We start from the raw sequence: 21,918 nt of genomic DNA, 5'->3' as shown, positions 1-21,918 counted from the left end.
TTGAAAACATTGTACTTTCCCCACTGAATGCTCTTGGTATCCTCGTCAAAACTCATTTGACATATGTGTGAGGGTTTGTTTCTGGGCTCTATGCTGTTTTGATTACTGAAGTACCATGCTGTTTTGATTACTGAAGGCTTGTGGTAAGTTTTGAAAGCAGAAAGTGTGAATCCTCCAACTTTATTCTTCTTTTTCAAGATTGTTTTGGCTATTTGGGGTCCCTTGAGATGCCATGTGAATTTTAGTTTGAATTTTTCCATTTCTGAAAAAGAAGTCATTAAGATTTTGATAGGTTTTTAATTGAATCTGTAGGTTGCTTTGGGATTAATCCCATTACTTTTAAGCTTTGGTTGCTGCCCTGTTACTTTGGACAAGAAGAATCACCATTCTGGCAGTAGTAAGTGACCCTTATCATTAGGAAGAAGTGGGGCTGCTGCTACACAATGGGGACAGCTAGGAGTATGCTTAGCATCCATGTGACCCACTTAGGTGCCTGTTGGTATTCTCATGCCCAGTTTTCAAGGCAAATGGACAAGTGCAGCAACCCTGGCTGGTCTGAAAAGGACATATTGTCCAGGGGCTCAGACCCCTCAGAGATGACAGTCTGGGTCACTCCACCAGGGTCACCACCTATATACTAGCAGAAGTGCTAGCGAAGGATGGTTTTGTTTGTTCTTTTCCTTTAGGTGTAAGGTTAGATTGAGATTTCTTATTTCCTGAGGTAGGCCTGTATAACCATAAACTTCCCTCTTAGAACTGCTTTTGCTGTAACCCATAGATTTTGGATCATTGTGTTTCCATTTTCATTTGTCACCAGATATTTTTTAATTTCCTCTTTGATTTCTTCAGTGACCCACTGGTTATTGAGTAGCATATTGTTTAGTCTCCATGTTTGTGTTTTTTGCAGCTTTTTTCTTGTAGTTGATTTCTAGGCTAAGAGACTAGATCTTAATTATTCCCATCACAATAAAGAATTACTATGTGACATGATAGAGGTGTTACTAACCCTATGGTGGTATCAAATCAACATACCACACATCTTAAACTTACACAATGTTATGTCAATTAAAAAATTATAACACCTAAAAAAAAAAATTATAACACCTGCTTTTATCTTCTGAGCCTAGAACTTCCATTTTACTTATTTGTATGTATAATTTTAATATTCACTAGGGACAAAACTACCCTATAAACAGAAGGAATATTATTCTTTTATTCAAAACCTCCACGAGAATTGATCACCATTTCGGAAAATGTCCAACAGTACATCATTCAATTTCTTTGAGTGACCAATAAAACACACCTGTTATCAGTATGCATTTAAAGTTGTAACACTGGTACTTCCCTGGCGGTTCAGTGGTTAAGACTCCGAGGGCACTGCAGGGGCCATGGGTTTGATCCCTGGTTGGGGAACTAAGATTTCCCTATGCCACGTGGCGTGGCCAAAAAAATAAATAAGTAAATAAAGTTGTAACATTATAGCTCTTCAGGAATCATGAATTTAGTCTCTATTTTAAAATACCAAATAGAGTTATCAGTATGCTATTAAACAGTTTTACTTCTTCCATATATAAGAGAAAGCACTTGACTACTTCATTGTTTTCTAGTGTAGTAGTATCTGGGCATTTACATATTGAAATGCATATTTTATTAAAAATTGATTTATTTCTTTTTATTACAATAAAGGCATTGGACTGATCCTTTTTGAAACTGTGTATATAGGTAAGTTATATATGAATTTTGTTTTACAATAGTGGGTGTGATAGATGTTATAAACGTTCCCATGTTATAGTAAGGAGGGTTTGCTAAGTCTGATATAGTTGAGAACCACAATCTCAGAACAAGTTCTTTGAGGGCAGGAAATGTCTTCTGATTTCTTACAGCACCCTTGCACCCACTAAGTTCTCAATATTTAATTTCACCCTTTTGCAGTTTCTGTTTCGCCTTTTCAGAAGCCCTTATTTGCTCCTCCATTCTGGCAGTTTCAATTTGGATGCAGTGTCTACCCTCATGTAGGTAACTGCAGTAAATATGATCTAAGTCAGAGCGGTCTCAGTCCCTTTGTCAATGATTAGAGGCAGGCGAGTGACCCAATTCTGGTTTGAGACATAAGGAGAATTCTGCTGATGAGCTTTGAGAAAGGTTTACACTCATTAAACACACAAAAGGAACAACAGGTTATTTTCTTTCACTGGACATTGTTTGTACAATGACACCTGGAATTATAGTAGGCGGTTTTTTTTTTTTTTAATTTATTTATTTATTTTTGGCTGCGTTGGGTCTTCGTTGCTGTGCACGGGCTTTCTCTAGTTGCAGTGAGCTTAGTTGCTCCGCGGCATGTGCGATCTTTCCGGACCAGGGCTCGAACCCGTGTCCCCTGCATTGGCAGGTGGATTCTTAACCACTGTGCCACCAGGGAAGTCCTCATAGTAGGCGTTTTTGATCACAGGTATTATTAGCCCCCCAAACAACTGCTGAGAATGACAGTTTGGCAAAGATGGAAGGAAACCAGGGTGCCTGATAGTTCTGAACCCTCTATCAAGTCATTCCAGAACCTCTGAAGTGCTTGTTACATCTGATAGAGTTAGGTCTTTTCTTATTGTCAGCAGCATGCATCTTTACTGATATAACCCTCTTCACAAGCAGTTGTGTTGCCAAGGAATATTTATATACACTGTACGCAATCCTGGTCAGAATGCTATATGGGGAAGCTGTAGCGCAGTCATCAGCTCCTATTCAGACCATATGTATTATAACTGAGTCTCATGTAGGGTTCATGAGCAACTGATTTATTTTACATTGACAGTAAGCTATACAGTCTGGCTGTCCAATAATGGAAAACAAGAAAACTTCTTGTGCTCTAATTCACACTTTCATGTCACCACTGCTCAGATAAATTAATTTAGAAGTGAATTGTTCTAATCCCTAGCAAGGCCCAGTGACACAATACATATTTTTTCAATGCATACAGGGATCAGATTTAAAGAGTAGCAAGGGCTATCTTTTGGCAAGTTTTACTTAGCAAGTAGAGAAGGCTTCTTTCTGAGGAAAAAAGGTTTAAATGACTAAATTTATGAATCTAATAACCCTCCCACTTGGTAATGCTAGTACCCAAAATGTACCAGCACTGGTTTCCACAACTCATTTTTGATATTTGTCTTTTCTTCTTCTCTGCACTTTTTCTACCAAAATCCTTTATCCATTTACTTTCCTCTTCTCATCTTCCTGACCCTTCCTTATCCATAGAAACTATGTGCTTTGCCTGGTGTATAGAATTACAACCATTCCCAGTTCTCAATGAGTCTGCAAGCCCCTTCAAAAATCCTTGCAGTACTCCCCAAGGGCAGATTTTTTTTTTTAAAAGAAAGAACATGCTGGATAGAAGTTTACAAATTAAACAAACAGTCTTTTCTAAAATTTTATTTTACTTCAGTCTATAAGTACTGCTATTTGTTTGAACTGCTCACATAAATCCATTCCATCCAAAAAGGAAATGAAAGTGCTTCTAGCAGTGTAAGCACAGTAGGCAAGGCCTATCCAAAGGTCTTCCACTAGAGTCCACAAAAAATCCAAATGTAGTTAAACCACAAACTGGATGTTCTTATTATCTGTGCCATAAGAGATTTTCAAAATAAGTTTGGTGTTTTTTTTTGTTTTTTTTTAAATTTATTCATCCATCCATGGCTGTGTTGGGTCTTCGCCTCTGTGCAAGGGCCCTCTCCAGCCGTGGCAAGCGGGGGCCACTCTTCACCGCGGTGCGCAGGCCCCCCACCATCGCAGGCCTCTCACTATCGCGGCCTCTCCCGCCGCGGAGCACAGGCTCCAGACGCGCAGGCCCAGCAACTGCGGCTCACGGGCCCAGTCGCTCCACAGCATGTGGGATCCTCCCAGACCAGGGCCCGAACCCGTGTCCTCCGCATTGGCAGACAGACTCTCAACCACTGTGCCACCAGGGAAGCCCTCAGTTTGGTTTTTGAAACCCATCAAATGTCAATCATGGCAGGGAAGACCACTGAGCTGATTTCTGATAACTAAGTTATGTTATCACTGAACATAATTTATCCTAAATGATTACTGGCATCTGGAAGACCTTGGGGTAGGGGCTCTTCACAAGTAACACAAGCACCAGTTGCACAGGGACAACCAGGCATCCCCAGAGCAGCCGCACACTCCAGACTTCCTCCACTGCTTCTTCCTCACCGTGGTACTCGGGCTTGAAAGCTGAGAGGACAATGCTCAAACTCTTTGAAGGTTTTTACAAAGAACACTAGGGAAGGAGGTATTGTGAGGTACTAATTTTTTTTTTAATTTATTTATTTTATTTTTGGCTGCATTGGGTCTCTGTTGCTGCACGCGGGCTTTCTCTAGTTGTGGTGAGCGGGGGCTACTCTTTGTTGCAGTGCGCGGGTTTCTCATTGCGGTGGCTTCTCTTGTTGTGGAGCACGTGCCTCTAGGCACGCAGGCTTCAGTAGTTGTGACTCACGGGTTCTAGAGCGCAGGCTCAGTAGCTGTGGCACACGGGCTTAGTTGCTCTGTGGCATGTAGGATCTTCCCGAACCAGGGCTTGAACCTGTGTCCCCTGCATTGGCAGGTGGATTCTCAACCACTGCGCCACCAGGGAAGCCCCAAGGTACTAATTTTTGAGGTATAATCTAAATACTAAAAATGATGATGAGATCTTGAGTCCTTAGCCTATTTATATTGCCTTGGATTCATTAAAGTTATTTTGCATGTCCAGCCTACTTTCTATCTCACAGGATACTGTGGAGGATTAAGGGAGATAAAGTATGTGACAGCCTAGTCTGTGTCTGCCTACCCAGTATGTAATATTCCCATCCTCTTCCCCATCCCAAAATAAAGAGGTTAGTCCTTCAACTTTCAAAGTACTTTGTAAAGAAGAAGAAATTAGTTTTTCTATCCACATCCTTGTCAGCATAATTCTGAATTTCTCCCAAGAGTAACTTTTCTTTTGTAAAATAAACTTTATACTATTTGAAATATACATGAAGCTTCATTTTTGTTCGGGGTTCTTTACTTCCCATTCTGAAGTTACTTCTGAGGAACTGAAACCCCAGAAGGTAATCACAACAAAAACATATTAAGTGGTTTTTTTTTTTTTGAAAATGATGATTCAAAGGCAGACTTGTAGACTTGTATCTCTTCAGAAGATAGAAGGCAAATGCAGCCTCTGAAGGGAACTGTTCTAATTATTGCCTAAAAAAGTAGTTATACAACTACATTCAAGGACATAAGACAAAGCACTACTTTAAAACTAGAATGACTGAACAGTTAGGTGAAAAACATAGCTGAGATAGGAAAGGGAAATGGACTTAAGAATAATTTTAATTGAGACTATAATCCATCAGTCCTAGATGCTTCTGTTAACTGAATATCTTGAATCACATTGTCTCCTTTTTTACCTTCCACAATGTCTTCACTGAAATCTCAAAGCAGCATTCTCACAGAACTAAATAATAGTTATCATTTTGTTAGGATTCAAAATTTCAATCCAATAGCCATCAGGATCTTGAATAAATGCCAGGCCTTTCATTTTACCTGTAAAACAAAATGATTTTCATTACTGAAAAGACTTAAAAAAAAAAACCTTAAAAATTTAAAATACATTTTTTATTAATTCAAATTTTAATTTGCATTTTAGTTAATTACATTGTTTTGTTTATAGTTTTAACTTCAAAAAATTCTATTGTCGGTGTTGCCCAGATGCACGATTTTCAGAATGACATATTTTTTCTTCTCCACATAGCTGTAAACCAACTCTCCTGAAATAAACTGTGGGACTGGCTGCATCTTGTAAGTATCAGGTATTTATTTCACCTGCACAGTATCACTTCATGCTACTAGTTGAGTAGTCAAAGAAATTGTCTTATTTTAAAGAGGATAAAGGAAATAAATAGCTGCTCAAGGGAGGAGGTAGCATGGCTTATCTACACAGCCAAAGGACCCAGATGCTTAGATCATACACTATTCTATGTAACCCAAGCTCTGCCAATCAGATTCTTTCTCCCAGGAATTCAAAACTGGGATTGAGAGGTTAGTAGGTCTAGTAGTAGAGTTCTTTGCTTAAATGGAAAAATGTGACCTCGGAAATTTATTTTGGTACCAAGATGCTGAAGTAGTTTGACTCCTATCTCTGGCTCCTTTCTTCAAGATCAACCCCAGAGGAACACAGATTAAAAAAATAGGAAAAAAAAAAAAAAAAAAAGTACAATGTCCCTGACGTGATAGTTGGGGAGAGGAATGGTGGGGGTGGGGTAGTGACTGTTTTAACCTCCTTTGTGTGGAAGGGGGTACTTTTGGCTGGACCACAAGGCAGTCCATCATGGCTGTGGGAGAATAAACAGGAGTTTTGTTAGTTTGGCTCTTGCTTCTCCCAGTGCCTTGGGCATTAGCACCTACTCCCACAGGGTGGGGGGTTAAAACTACTGGTTCTAATGTCCTCGGGAGTAGATAAGGGCAGAAAGACAGGTGGGTACCAACTGATCTCCCAGAGGTTTCACTTTCCCCACAACCAGGATGAGGGAAAGACAATCCCAGAAGTGTCTCCTACTAATACTACTACTCCATCAGGGACAAAGAGGGGAAAAGGATCTGACTACAGAATGCGAAGTATTTGTTTAACTCTTATTTTCTCTCTCTGCTCAGCACATCTCCCTGAGATCATGTGGATTTTTAAGGACTGAGGTCTGGCCTTCCCCCATTCACACTGCCTGATGTTTGGAATAGGTAATGGTTTCAGTTTCAAAAAAAACAAACAAAAAACCTCTGAGACCAAAATAATGAGAATTTGAGGAATATAACTATAAAACAAACAATGGATTATACATTCTAACAGAAGAACAAATATTAGATCAATGGGGACCAAGAACTATTAAAACATATAAAAGCAATGAGGAATATTCAATACGACCAATATGAAACAAGAACAAGAAAATATTAAGGGAGCCCAGCAAAAATTCAGTATCAAAATGATAATAGCTGAAATTAATAATAGATGAGAATACAGAAGATAAATATAAGAACAGATACATCTGAGGAAAAATTAGGTAACTGGTATGCCAGTTTGAAGAAATCTCCCAGAAGGAAGGCAAGGACAAAGAAATAACAAATATAAAAAGCCTCTAGAACAAAACAGAAGAAACTATACAAAGGAACACAAATCAGATTTTTCAGCAGCAACAGTGGATGGGAAAAATAAGACAATATAGTTGTACTTTCAAGACTGAAGGAAAATAAACCTAAGATTTTATAGTCAACAAAACTGTCATTCATATGTATAAAGGCATGGTTCTGGGACATACAGAGCTTCAAGAGTTTTGCCTCACAAACCCTTTAAAAACAGTTTTGGTTGAGGTACTTAATAAAGGGACAGAAAAATCTGAAAGATGCTGCAAGAGATCTATGGAGAAAAAATATATACCTTGATATATTTATTATCTTAAAAAAAAAAGCCAAAGCCAAAGCCAAAGAAAAAGGAAAAATAAATCAATAATATCCCAGCCTGAGTAATAGTAACATAATGGAGGTAGAGGGGAGCAAGTTCTTTCCTTACTAGGGAGGAGGATATTTGGATATCAAATCTCCTAATTGAAAAAAAAAAAGGATTGAAATGAAACAGTGAAATATTTCAAATGAAAATTAAATAATAAATTATGGTGGCAAAAACAGATCTAAATAAAATAATTATAATACATGTAAATCCAACAAAATCCAGATATATACTATGTCAAGCAATATACCTAAAACTGAAGGACACACAAAGGTTGAAAAAGGATGAAAAAAAAAAATCAGGAAATTATTAACTGAAGAGACTTGGTGTAGTTACATTAACAGCAAATGAAACAGACTTTAAGGAACTTACTTTTTTGGGTGGTTAGATATACCCGAGAGAGTGAAAGCTGGTGGTCACTGAGAGAATGGTAGGGTCAAGGGGTGGAGAGAGAGCCTAGGTCCTTGATAGCTCTCTAGATCCTGTGACTAGTCCCATGTGAAGCCACCCTAGGTGCTGCCTTTCAGTTCCCTGAGATAACTAGGTATTCTTCCAATCATTTCCCTTCTTTCCTTAAGCTCGTTGGAGTAGAATTCCAAGTTACTTGCAACCAAAAGGATTTTACTACAACAGTACCCTCTGTGGGTGCTTAGTAAATGTTATATAACTAAACAGAGGCCTGAAGAAAACAAGCAGCAGACTCACCATCATCAGGTTTCTTCACAAATTTGACTCCCAGTTCTTCAAATCTTTTACAAGCACCGTGAACATCAGGAACAGCAATTCCAATGTGACCTTAGGTAACCACCCCCAAAACAAGGCAGAGAGAAAGAAGGAAAAATTACCACAGGGTACCCATGTGCCACAAGTGGCTTCCAAAACTAGTTTATTTCAAAACATAAGGCATCTGAAAACAGACTGAATCAAGTTGGTTCAAAACCTATAATATATTAAAGAACAAGAATCTAACTGGCTGGGTATAATAAATTAATTAGTTGCTCTGAATTATTAATTATTTAACATAGCCCAATACTGGCTCATAAATAGTTTGATCTGTTAAGAATAACCTACAACACAAAAGAGTAACCATTTACTCATGCTTAATAGGCTTATTATTGATACTGACTACATAGCAGCCAATTTAAATTGGTAATACTATTGTTTTGATTGAGAGATTTTAGATCAAGGAAGAAGTGTATGCTGGCAGAAATCAGGATTATTATTAACCATCAGTTTTGGTTTTTTGTTTCTTGAAACATCTACTGGAAATATAATACTGAGACTGAAAAGTAAAATCATTGTGAGAGAGTAAATGTAAAAAGTTTAGACTGAGATGATGAAATTAAACAACTCCTAAATAAAATCATTTGTGGAAAATAAAAATAACCATACTCCTAACAAATTGATTATACTTAATGTTTTAGATTGCTTACAATCATAAATAGTTACACAATGGAAAAATCACACAAATCCATGTTTATTACACACAAATAGGCAAACATACCAAATCCCCGAGGGTCTGAATTGCCACTGTGGTAACTCTGGGTCTCATCATCTTCAGTGCCCCAATTGCTACAAAAGGAGGGAAAACATAATTACAAGTGACCTGGAGAACAGATATTCTGAAAAGAAAGCTGCAACAATCTTTGAAATCTTACCATGTATATATGCTACTTAATATACTTGGTCTAATCTCTGTTACTGTAAATATTAAGTTTTCAACTACAGAAAGAGCAAATGGGCAAAGAATGACTAAGGAGACAATAAAACCAGGCATCTGGATAAGAACAATAATTATAATAATAGCAACTATCATTTCTTGTGCTAAGTACTTTATATTTCCTTAAGTCCTCAGAACAGCTCCAAGGGCTAGATCTGAGTATCTCCATTTTATAAATGAGACTGCCACTTAGGGAGGTGATATAACTTGTTTAGGGTCGCAGAGCTATTGTCAGAGCCAAGACTCATGTCTAGGTCTTTCTGATTCCAGGGCTGTTTTGAATCAGGGGACACATTAAATCACACACCCTGAAACAAATGCTCTTTTGGTATTTTTTAGCAGGTGCACAGAAACAACATAAAGAATAAAAAAGAAAGAAGGGAAATGCCAATTTCAACAAAAATGCTGAAATTATGAAGACCTTACTTATAGTACCTAAACATTCATTAGCTACCATTTGACAAGTATCTTGCCATTTCAGTCTTATATTCTCTATCTAAAAGGCAAATGATCTCACTTGCCCTACCTATGCCACAAGAACAATACAAAGACCATAAGATCCATATAAAATACTCAAACATATTGTTACAAGTTGAAAGTGATTAGGTAGCCCTGGTTTGAATTAAGCTGATAAGAAAGGAAAAAAAGTTTAAAAAAAATAAGCTTCAAAAAAATGTAGAGTATATAAAAAAAATAAAAACTCATACTCACTGTGTCAGTTCAAGTGTAGCTTTTCTGGAGAATGCCCATGCTGCTCTTTCATCTTTATCTTTTGGGATGTCATTTTTATCCTCATAAGCCAAGAAATAGAGTGAAAATTTCATAGTGGGAAAATCTAATTTTTGGAGTAGTCTGAAATTAAACAACAAGTCTGAATCAATTAACAATAGGAAAAGCTGATTCATACTAAAATCACCATAACAATATTCAAGTTCTACTAAGAATAAGAGCTGTACATGGTGAGGCTATTTTAATAGAAAAAGCAAGGAAAATCAATAAAAAAACGTCATTTAAAAAAATTTATTCATCTGTATATATCAGTGAAATAAAATTTTTTTAAAAATGGAAACTATTGTAATTCATCAATTCTTCAAATATAATGAAATTTAGTTGGATTTATGGTACTTGCTTATAAATGGCAAAAGGTATCTTCAAAAGAAAATTTTATTTATTTTTAGTGAAAAATAGAACACATCACACCTTATTGTTCTTTCAGCTATATGGCATTGAGTTAAAGAAAAATAAATTTATTGAGTTCTTACTATGCCAAAACTCCTAGGAAACTGAGGATAGGTGTTAAGAGAGCAGGACAGATTAATATCACAAAAGACATGAATGGCAACAATAAAGTGGTTACAGTATCAAATACTGCAGAAAGGTCAGACAGGATTAAGTCTGAGAAGAGGTGAGCAGATATGGAAAGGTCCTGTGAGGGCAGTTTCAGCAGCACGCGACAGCAGAAGCTGGAGAATGGGAGGTGAGCAAGTGAAAGAGTAAGTGGTGGTCTACCTGTATAGACGGTCATGATGACGGGAAGGACAGCAAGAGAGCGGAGGGCAAGAATGATCCTAGAATAGAGAAGACTTAAGCTTTTTTGCAGGTTGAGGGGAAAGAGCAGTGGAAAAGGAGAGACTGATCATGAGAGTGCATGATGAATTACTCGTCCTGAGGTTCTGAGGAAGATTCATTGAAGTCGTGGCCTCTAAACTCAGTTTAAAGAGTGTAAGATTATTTTGCAAGGAGTAGGGTAGAATGAGGATACACACAATACAATTTTCTTTAGATTGTGGAGGATTAAATGCTCAAACATGACCTCATTCAAAATCAACAAGAGGGAATCGTTGCAGCGTAGCAGATGGAAAGTTTCTAGAGTTCTGTTCCAAATCTTTTACTTATTACTGTCATGTAATATGCCTTGGCCCACTAAGAGCTAGGCACTGACTCATCACAAATAAGATTTACTCTAACATGTTTATAATGACGTATCAAACACCTCAAATACTCCAATTCTGAAAACTATCTCTGCACCTACCAAAGCAGACGGACCAATCAGATGGGAACTGGAACACTTGAACCTGTTTTAACTTGCTTTTCTCAGCTCAGCAGTTGTACCCTAGTTGGGGGCTCTTTAAAAACAAGGTCAACATTGGAGTCGATCAAACCTGGATTCAAATTCCAGCTCTGCCATATGCCCACTGCGGAATCTGGGGTCATTAAGTTAATGTCTTTAAGCTTTGGTTTCTTCCTTCCATGTAAAATAGGGATATAAGCTATCTCATAAACCTACTGTGAAGACAACGAAATGAGATATAAAGTGCCTGGCAAATAGCACGTGTTCAGTAAATCTGGTTTCATTCTGCCCTTTAAATATGTCATAAATACATGCAAAACTACTTTTTCTGCAAAGAATTATAGGAAACTGTTAACAGCAGTTATCTTTGAAGAGAAGGACTGGGGGAGGGAAGCTGTCACTTTTCACTTTGTATTTCTCAGAATTGGTCAGATTTTCTAACATAGACATATACTGTATTACTTGAAGTTTTCTCTCAATGTCAACGGAGGTTATCTAGGCAGTAAATTAAAGATCGTTTTATTCTTTATGTATCTATATTACCAAAAACAAATAAAAACCCTCATGTTATTTAGGGAAACAATCAAGAGAAATAAATATGTCTTAAAGATTATAAGATCAGTGAATATTACCTATTCAGCAAAAGAGAACACATCCTATAAAAATGGAATAGATGGGCCAGTTTACCTAAAACTTAGAAAATGAATGAGTTTACCTTAAACTCATTCATTTTCCAAGTATTGTGTCTTAATAGCTACATCTTTTCTGAAGTAAACAAGAAGCTAAAAGTGGCCATAACATCAAAACAGTCTGGACACATTAAGGATTTAACTGGCAGCTCTTAGAAAGAAGGGAGTCAAAGAAAATGCAAGTATTGGTGTCATGTTGCCCAGTGAGCCCGGCTGGGATAGAGGAGAGGAACCTGACAGAAGCCCTGGTCAGTCAAGCCTAGTCCCAGACTCCTGGCCAAAAGGACTTTTGTGACCTTTGAAGCAAACTTTAATCCATTTTTACAATGGATCTGAAAATATTCCCTATATTTGCAAAGCTATGTATTTAAACATTATAGGCACCAATAAACAGTTTACTTACGTCATTCCAAGAATTCTAGTATAAAAATCCAATGACTTCTTAGGATCCTTAATTCGCAGCATGGTCTGCTGCAAGAGAAAATCCTAAAGGGAAACAGTATATATTAAACACCTTTAACTTTTACTACTTGCTACCAACACTAATTTTGCTTCCTGTAACAAAATACCAACAGTCCACCACTGTAACACACTGTTTAAGAAGAAAGAAATTTTGTTCCCCTCAGTCCATCATGGCTTTATTATTATTAAATACCTGTGTTCAGTCCATAAAGGCTATGCTCAAATCCAGGTACCTTAGTCACAGAGTTCTTTTTTTTGTTTGTTTGTTTGTTTCTTTCTTTTCTGTGCCAAGTGCTGTAAAACAAGTTCAACAACCCTGTTTATCCTATCCCTATCCTTATCCTATCCTATCCCTATACCTATCCTACAATCTTTCTAAGAAGCAATTTGGATCTGAAGAGTCTTAAAGAGTTCATACTCATCGATCAAAATGTTGCCCTTCTAAAAATCTATCTAAGGAAATAATTAGAAACTTGGACAAAGATTTATGTATAAAGACATTCACCACAACATTTACACAGTAACTACGGTCCAGACACTGTTCTAAATGATTTACAGAAATTAACTTATATAATCTTCACAACTACTCTATGAGATAAGTATCATACCATCCCCATTTTACTGCTGAGAAAGTAAGTGGCAGAGAAAAAACTTCAGTCCAAACAGTTTGGTTCCAAAGTCCTTGCTTTCAACCACCTTGCTAAACTACCTCTAACAATGAAGAAATAGATAAATTATGACACAGGCATAACAGAATGTATGAAGACATTTAAAATGCTGCTTTAGAAGCACTTGGACATGCCCATGGTATATGACATACACGTTATATGTCAATTTTATCTCAATAAAGCTGGAAAAAATAGTTTAAAAAAGGGAAAGATACACCATTTTTCTGACTGAGAAGACTTAACATGATAGATTACTTCTAAGAAAACACAAAAATAATATAAACTCTAAAACCATTTTTAACTTTTAAAAAGGAGTCTATACATGGCAAAAAGATTAAAAGTATATTCAATGTTAGTGGAGTTATTCATAAAAAATAGAGGTGTGTAAATCCTTTGTTGCCAAAGTATTATTTGGACGATATAAAAAAACAAGCAGGGCTTGCTTTTTATAAAATGATCAAGTTATTCTATGCTCAGATAACAGTTTTCTTTTTATCACCAAAATATTCTGCTAACTCTCTGTAACAGAATACCTCTTCTACTTTTGATAAACACTTGAATGATCTTGGAAAAAAGTTCCTTTCTTTAAAAGTTTCTAAAAATCACTGTTTATTGCTATGGTTCTAAAATATTGTTTGAAATAAATATATCTTGCATTTAAAAAGGACTTAAGTTGATGTCTTGTCTCATGAGACAGTTCTTAACTTTGTCTTTCCCTTATTATGCTCTAAATTCAGAATAAAAGATGTCTTTTATGCTCAAACTATCTTTGGGTTTTCTGGGATGATTACAAGGTAACAAAGGAGCAAAGATTTGCTCCTTTGCCTTATAAAAAGGAAGAATGATAGAAATAATCAGTCTTTTGTGAGGGTCGGGGTGGGCAATCTCCAAATCTAATTAATTTAAAACTACTGTGAAAAAACTTTAAAGGTACAATCAGGGATACTTCTAGTACATGTACTACGTGCCTACAATGTAATCCTGACGAAACTATAAAAAGTGGAGCAGGGAGTGAACCAAAGGGTCAAAGTCAAGGTCCCTTTGAGCACCTCTAAATGGATTTTCTGGTATAAGATGTGAACTCAGGTAAAGCTTCATTTTTTTACCTATGGATGGCCAATTGCTCCAGCACCATTTGTTGAAAAATCTGTCCTTTCTCCACTGAATTGCTTTTGCATCTTTGTGAAAAATCTGTTGGGTTTATTAGTGTGAGTCTATTTCTGGGTTCTCTACTCTTTTCCACTGATCTATGTCTATCTCTCTGTCAATACCATGGAGTAATGATTACTGCAGCTATATAGTGAGTCTTAAAATCAGGTAGACTGATTCCTTCCACCCTATTCTTTTCAAGATTTAGTTATTCTACTCTCTTTGCCTTCCACATAAATTTTAGAATAACCTTGACTATATCTAAAAAAAAAGGTTTGATAGGGACTGTGTTAAACATGTATACCAGTTTGTGGAGAATTGACGTCTTTGCTATGCTGAGTCTTCCAATCATGAACACAGTATGTCTCTCCATTATTTAGATTTTGATTCCCTTTATCAATGCTGTATAATTTTCAGCATACAAATTCTGTACATGTTTGATAGATTTATACCTAGATATTTAATTTTGTTGAGCAATTGTAAATGGTATTGTATTTTTAATCTTGGTGCTCATGTGTTCTTTGCTAATATATAGAAATCCAATTGATTTTTGTATGTTTATCTTGTATTCTGCAACCTTGCTGAACTCACTAGTTCGAGGTTTTTTAGACTCCTTAAGATTCCTATGTAGACAATCATGTCATCTGCAAATAGGGACAGTTTTATTTCTTTCTTCCAATCTGCCTGACTGTTATTTCCTTTTTTGCTTTACTGTACCAGCTGGAACTTCCAGCACTACGTCAAATAAGAGTGGTGAGAGCAAACTTGCCTTGTTCCCCAAAATTAAGGAGAAAGCATCACCATTTAGTATAATGTTAGCTCTTCAGTTTTTCATAGATGCTCTTTATCAAGTTGAGGAAGTTCCCTCCCATTCCTATTTTTTCTGAAAAAACAAAAGTGTTTAAATCATGGTGTTGAATTTTGTCATGTGATATTTCTTCTTTAGCCTCCTAATATGGTGAGTTACTGTGATTTTTTTTAATATTGAACCAGCCTTGCATACCTGGAGTAAACCCCACTTGATCATGGTATGTGATTCTTTTTATATACCACTGAATTCTATTTGCTAATATTTTGTTAAGGATTTTTACATCCATACTTATGAAAGATATTGGTCTGTAATATCTCTTTTTTTTTTTTGTACTGTCTTCACCTGGTTTTGATATCAGGGTAGTATGACAGCTTTATAAAATGAATAAAAGTGTTCCTTCCTCTTCAATTTTCTTGAAGGGATTGTGTAGAATTGATGTTAATTCTTCCTTAATGTTTGGAAGAATGCTCCAGTGAAATCATCTGGAACTGGAGATATTTTTAAAAAAAGATCATTATGAATTCAATTTCCTTATGTTATAGAGCTATTCAAATTATTTATTTCATATGGGTAAGTTATGGTAGTTGGTGTTTTCCAAGGAATTGGTCCATTTCATGTAAATTGTCAAATTTATGTATGTAGAATTGTTTTCAGTATTCCCTTATCACCCTTCTCTTGTCCGCAGTCTGTAGTGGTATCCCCTATTTCATTCCTGATATTGATAATTCGTGTCTTCTCTCTTTTCTTGTCAGTCTTGATACAAGTTTGTTAATTCTGTTGGTTTTTTTCAAAGAACCAGCTGTTTCACTGATTTTTTTCTAATTTTTTAAATTTCATTGATTTCTGCTCTTTATTATTTCCTTCCTTCTGCTTGCTTTGAGTTATTCTGCTCTTCTTTTTCTAGGTTCTTGAGGAGGAAACAAATTCTTGATTTAAGACATTTCCTATTTTCTAATATATGCATTTAATACTATAAATTTCCCTCTCAGCACTGTCTTAGCTGAGATGCTTTTTACATTTTCATCCAGTTCAATGTAATTTTTAAAATTTCCCTTGAGACTTCCTCTTGATCCATGGATTATTTAGAAATGTGTTATTTAGTTTCCAAGTTTTTAGAGATTTTCCTGTTATGTTTCTGCTACTGATGTCTAGTTTGATTCTATTGTGGTTGAACATGCTCTATATAATTTCAATTATTTCAAGTTTGTTGAAGTTAGTTTTAGGGCCCATGATATGGTCTACCTTGGTATATCTTCTGTGGGCACTTGAAAAAAAACTGTACAGGCATACCTCGGTAATATCATGGGTTTGCCACCACTGCAACAAAGCAAAGATCACAATAAAGAGTCACACAGGGACTTCACTTGTGGTCCAGTGGTTAAGACTCCGTGTTCCCAATGCAGGGGGTTCAATCCCTGGTCAGGGAACTAGATTCTGCATGCTGCAACTAAGAGCCCGCATGACGCAACTCAAGGAGCCCGCATGCTGCAACGAAGATCCTATGTGCCGCAATTAAGACCCGGCGCAGCCAAATAAATAAATATTTAAAAAAAAAAAAGTCACAAATTTTTTGGTTTCCCAGTGCATGTATGTTTACTCTCTACTGTAGTCTATTAAGTGTGCAATATTACTATGTCTAAAAAAAGTACATACCTCAATTAAAAATACTTTATTGCTAAAAAATGCTAACCATCATGTGAGCCTTCAGTGAGTTGTAAAGGTTACTGATCACAGATCACCATAACAAATATAATAGTGGAAGTTTGAAATATTGCAAGAATTACTAAAATGTGACACAGAGAGAATCAAGCAAATGCTGTTGGAAAAATAGCACCAGCAGACTTGTTTCATGCAGGGTTGCAACAAATCTTCAATTTGTAAAAAAACCTAATATCTACAAAGTGCAATAAAAACCAGGTATGCCTGTATTCAGCTGTTACTGGCTGGAATGTTCTATAAATCTTGATTAGATCTTGTTTATTGATGGTGTTGCTGAGTTTGTCTATATCCTTGCTAATTTTCTGTCTAGTTCAGTCAATTGTTGAGAGAGGAGCATAGTCTCCAACTAAAACTGTGGATTTGTCTATTTTTCCTTCCATATATCAGTCTTTGCTTCACATATTTTTGCAGTTCTATTGTTTGATGCACACACATTTAGGATTGCTATGTCTTCTTAGTCAATGGACCCTTTTATCATTATATAATGTACTTCTCTATGATAACTGTCTTTGCTCTAGAGTCTACTGCATTTGAAACAATATAGCCACTCCTGCTTTCTTTTGATTAATGTTTATATATGTTTTTCCATCCTTTTAGTTGCCTCTGTCATCACATTTGAAGTGAGTTTCGTGTAGACAGCATATAGGTGGGGCATGTTTTTATTTTTCTTTCAGTTTTATTAAGATATAATTGACATACAGTATTATATAAGGTTAAGGTATACAGCACAACTTCAACTTACATATGTTGAGAAATGATTATCACAAATTTAGTTAACACCCATCACCTCACATATAGATAACTTGGGGCATGCTTTTAAATCCACTCCACCAATATCTGTCTTAATTGGTATATTTACATCTAATGTAATTATTGAAATATTAGGGCTTAAATTGGCCATTTTATTTTTGTTTTGTTTTCTGTTTGTCCTTTCTTTTTATCTTTGCCTTCTTGTGGGTCACTGGAATTTTTTTTTATAATTCCATTTTGATTTATCTATAGTGTTTTTGCATACACTCTTTGCATAGCTTTTTTTTCTGTGTGTGTGTGTGTGTGTGTGTGTGTATACCACCATGTTATTCCTAGGGTCTCAAGGTCTGCCATTCTCTCTGCTTTTCAGAGTCCTCTTGTTTTTGTTTTATCTAAGCACAGCTCATTTTATTGCATTTCACTTTGTTGCAGTTCACAGATAGTGGTTTTTTTGTTTTTTGTTTTTTTTTTACAAAGTGAAGGTTTGTGGCAATCCTGTGTCCAGCAAGTCTGTCAGTGCCATTTTTCCAAGAGCATTTGCTCACATTATGTCTCTGTATCACATTTTGGTAATTCTCACAATACTTCAGACTTTTTCATTGTATTTGTTATGGTGATATGTGATCAGTGATCTTTGATGACAGTATTGTAGTCGTTTGGGGGTGCCATGAACCATGCCCACATAAGATGACAAACTTAATTGATAAATGTGTGTGTTCTGACTGCTCCACTGATAGACCATTGCCCCATCTCTCTCCCTCTCCTCGGACCTCTCTATTCCCTGAGACACAATATTGAAATTAGGTCAATTAATAACCCTACAATGGCCTCTAAGTGTTCAAGTGAAAGGAAGAGTTGCATGTCTCTCACTTTAAATCAAATGCTAGAAATGATTAAGCTTAGTGAGTAAGGTGTGTCAAATGCTGAGACAGGCTGAAAGCTAGGCCTCTTGCACCAGTTAGCCAAATTGTGAAAGCAGAGGAAAAGTTCTTGAAGGAAATGAAAAATGCTCTTCCAGTGAACACACAAATGATAAGAAAGCAAAACAGCCTTATTGCTGATATGGAGAAAGTTTTAGTGGTCTGGATAGAAGAGCAAACCAGCCACAACATTCCCTCAAGCCAAAGCCTGATCCAGAGCAAGGCCCTAACTCTCTTCAATTCTAGAAGGCTGTGAGAAGTGAGGAAGCTGCAGAAGAAAATTTTGAAGTTAGCAGTGGTTGGTTCATGAGGTTTAAGGAAAGAAGCCAGCTCCATAACATAAAAATACAAGGTGAAGCTTCAAGTGCTGATGTAGAAGCTGCAGCAAGTTATCCAAATAGCTAAGATAATGAATGAAGGTGGCAACACTAAACAACAGATTTTCAATGTGGATGAAATAGCCTTATATTAGAAGAAGATATCACCTAGGACTTTCATAGTTACAGAGAAGTCAATGCCTTCAAAGCTTCAAAGGACAGGCTGATTCTCTCGTTAGGAGCTAATACGCTGGTGACTTGAAGTTGAAGCCAATGCTCATTACCATTCTGAAAATCCTAGGGTTTTTAAGAATTATGCTGGGGACTTCCCTGGTGGCGCAGTGGTTAAGAATCCGCCTGCCAATGCAGGGGATACGGGTTTGATCCCTGGTCCGGGAAGATCCCACATGTCGCGGAGCAACTAAGCCCGTGTGCCACAACTACTGAGCCTGCGCTCTAGAGACTGCGAGCCACAACTACTGAAGCCCACGCGCCTAGAGCCCATGCTCTGCAACAAGAGAAGCCACCGCAATGAGAAGCCTGTGCACCACAATGAAGAGTAGCCCCGCTCACCGCAACTAGAGAAAGCCTGCGCACAGCAACGAAGACCCACCACAGCCAAAAATAAATAAATAAATTTATTTATTAAAAAAAAAAAGCTACAATAGTGGCAAAAACGTTGCTTGACTTTGTGTTCTACCTTTCAAATTCTCTTTCTAGTGATGAAGACACTCATTTCTCTAGAACTGTTACTAAGGAGCTTTACATATTAAATCTTACTCAGAATCAAAATCAAAATCTCCATTGCCTTTATCACCTTCCATCTTCAGAAAAGGGAAGTTTCAATCTTGAAGCCCATACCTCTAACCTCAGCTCTGGTTTTACATCTCCATCCAGTCTACTCAACATTTCCACCTGAGTCAAAATATCAAATTAATCACAGCCCAAATAAATACTCCCTCCTACATCACCAACAGGGAATGCCTCTAGAATGCCTCTAGAATCTGACTTGGGTGTCAGCCCAAGTCAGACCCCTTAAGTCTTCTCAGATTCCTTCCTCGCCACTCCCTCTGTAATCCAATCCAAGTGTCCCATCAACCTGACTGCTCAAGTCCCTCTGGAATCTTTCTCCTTGCGTTTCCAAAGATCACTACTACCTTGCTCATGTCCTCACTACTTCCTGCCTAGACAACTGTCAAAGCCTGCCTGGTCTCTCTGCTTCTTGCAGGCTAACCTAAATGCAATCCAGAGTGATCTTCCTATAATGGTACCAGACTGATCTTTCTATAACAAAAACCCAACTGTGTCATTTCTGGGTTAAAAATCAATCCTTCAGGCGCTTCTCTGGTGGCTCAGTGGTTAAGAGTACGCCTGCCAATGCAGGGGACACAGGTTCGAGCCCTGGTTCGGGAAGATCCCACATGCCTCGGAGCAGCTAAGCCCGTGAGTCACAACTACTGAGCCTCTGCTCTAGAGCTGGCGAGCCACAACTACTGAGCTTGCGAGCCACAACTACTGAAGCTCGCACGCCTACAGCCCATGCTCCGCAACAAGAGAAGCCACCGCAATGAGAAGCCCGTGCACCGCAACAAAGAGTAGCCCCCGCTTTCGGCAACAAGAGAAAGCCCGCGTGCAACAACGCAGCCAAAAAAAAAAAAAAAAAAAAAAAAAGGTGTAAATTAAGAATGCAAAGAATTGTACTCAATCAATTTTATCAAGCTCTCCTTGAAATCTTTTTTTTTAATAGTCCAGTACATAAAATGCCCAGTTACCTGGGAAATTAATTTACACTGAATAACTCAATCTATATTATGTGAAATAACGAGGTATTAACATTTAAGAGTATAAAAAATAAGATTAAGTGTGAGAGGAAATGTATATATTTACTTCTTCCCTCTTAATTTTGCAGTGACTAACATGTTTCCTAAGCTAAGTACTACCAGGTGCTAGTCAAAGGATTTAGTAAGTAGAAGTGTCTGACTCTTCACCCTGAAGGCAAAGAGCAAGAAGGGACTAAAGTCACCGACCGGTCTTAGAGGTCTGTACAAAGCACATGCTCAAACTTCAAGGAATTTAGAGCTTCCCCAGTCAAATGAATACATACTAAGGCGTTTTCTGACAGCGATGAGTACACTGGAGTAAACCCCCGGAGCGGCTGCCCTGTCTGATCTTGACAACGCCCGGAGGCACCACACCTGAGTGAGTTACAATGACTCTCAGTACAGACACGTTAAGCAAGCTGAAGGGATGAGAGCCTTCATATGTAACTGGCCATTCCTCTTACTGGGTCTCAGCTGCAATGAGAGGGTCAGTGAAGGAATTTCCAAAATTCCCTTCGGATCTAAGCTCCATGATTCTGCCATCTCTACTGGGGCCACCGAGCACAGGGAGGGCATAAGTGTGGCCGTGAGCAACCGGAAAGGCCAACCCAAAAGGAAATTCTGGGCGCGGCTGAAGTCAGGAGCTATCAGATTGGTTTGGAGGAGTTAAACGCGGAGCCAGGACAGTTATAGAAAAATGATCCTGGCTGGGAGGAGCTGGCCCGTAGAGCTTCGAACGTAGACTGGAGTTCAGAAACTTCTTTTCTTACCCGCCACCTCTATTGACCTGGGGAACACGCACACCCACAGACAAGGGCTCTGACCCTGGGTTAGCCATGGTTTCCTGTTACCGTCCCAAATCAAGCAAGTTAAAGCAAGCAGGATCGCAGTCTTTCAAACAACTTGAAGAAACGGACCCTCTCCAGATCCCCCACTGGACACCACTGGCCCTCTTCCCAGCCCACTCCGATCCGCCCAAGGCGGGCGGAGCTGCAGTGGTGGTAGGATGGGGTTCGAATCCAGAGTTCGAATCATCCAGCCCAAGCGAGGCCTGGCTGAGCCCGAGGGACTGCTCCCTCCTGGGGTCCCAGTCGCGCCACGCAGGGCGGGCCCCGACTCTGGAGAATTAGGTTCTGCGCCCACCTTGGTGCCGGGGTCCGGGTCGGAGCAGCAGCCGAGGGCGGCCTCGTCGGTGAGGCCGCCGGACGCGGGCTGCGGTTCTGCCATGGCCGCACTGCTGTATCGCGGACGAAGGTCCCCAGGAACGCAGCAACCACCCTCACTCTGCGGGCCACGAAGCTCCCTTTACCGGCGC

The 21,918-nt window shown here is 38.1% G+C and overlaps 1 protein-coding gene and 1 long non-coding RNA gene across 2 annotated transcripts in view; one reads left to right on the top strand and one right to left on the bottom strand.

Annotated features, from left to right (window-relative positions):
- Positions 1-5,782, top strand: part of LOC133095224 (uncharacterized) — a 27,968-nt gene extending 22,186 nt beyond the window's left edge. The window contains exons 2-3 of the long non-coding RNA XR_009701566.1: positions 1,687-1,722; positions 5,765-5,782. This is a non-coding gene — a long non-coding RNA (uncharacterized LOC133095224). The remainder of the gene's footprint in view (positions 1-1,686; positions 1,723-5,764) is intronic.
- On the bottom strand, positions 3,405-21,918 carry GLO1 (glyoxalase I). Its single transcript, XM_061196279.1, has 6 exons — positions 21,747-21,918; positions 12,391-12,473; positions 9,939-10,079; positions 9,012-9,079; positions 8,213-8,302; positions 3,405-5,556 (listed from the first exon to the last, which is right to left on the bottom strand). The coding sequence occupies exons 1-6, from the start codon at positions 21,828-21,830 to the stop codon at positions 5,468-5,470; spliced, it is 555 nt and encodes a 184-aa protein (XP_061052262.1). The 5' UTR covers positions 21,831-21,918; the 3' UTR covers positions 3,405-5,467.

This window comes from Eubalaena glacialis, chromosome 7 (assembly GCF_028564815.1).
Source record: "Eubalaena glacialis isolate mEubGla1 chromosome 7, mEubGla1.1.hap2.+ XY, whole genome shotgun sequence".
Lineage (NCBI taxonomy): Eukaryota > Metazoa > Chordata > Mammalia > Artiodactyla > Balaenidae > Eubalaena > Eubalaena glacialis.
The sequence above is the reverse complement of the archived record's forward strand: the minus strand, read 5'-3'. Positions and strand labels throughout refer to the sequence as shown.

Coding starts and splice junctions, on each gene's coding strand:
- GLO1 (XM_061196279.1), bottom strand. CDS start 21,830: ATGGCAGAACCGCAGCCCGCGTCCGGCGGCCTCACCGACGAGGCCGCC. Junction 8,303..9,011: donor TTCAGACCCTCGGGGATTTG/GTATGTTTGCCT, acceptor TGGTTACCTAAG/GTCACATTGGAATTGCTGTT. Junction 5,557..8,212: donor TGTGAAGAAACCTGATGATG/GTGAGTCTGCTG, acceptor TTTGTTTTACAG/GTAAAATGAAAGGCCTGGCA.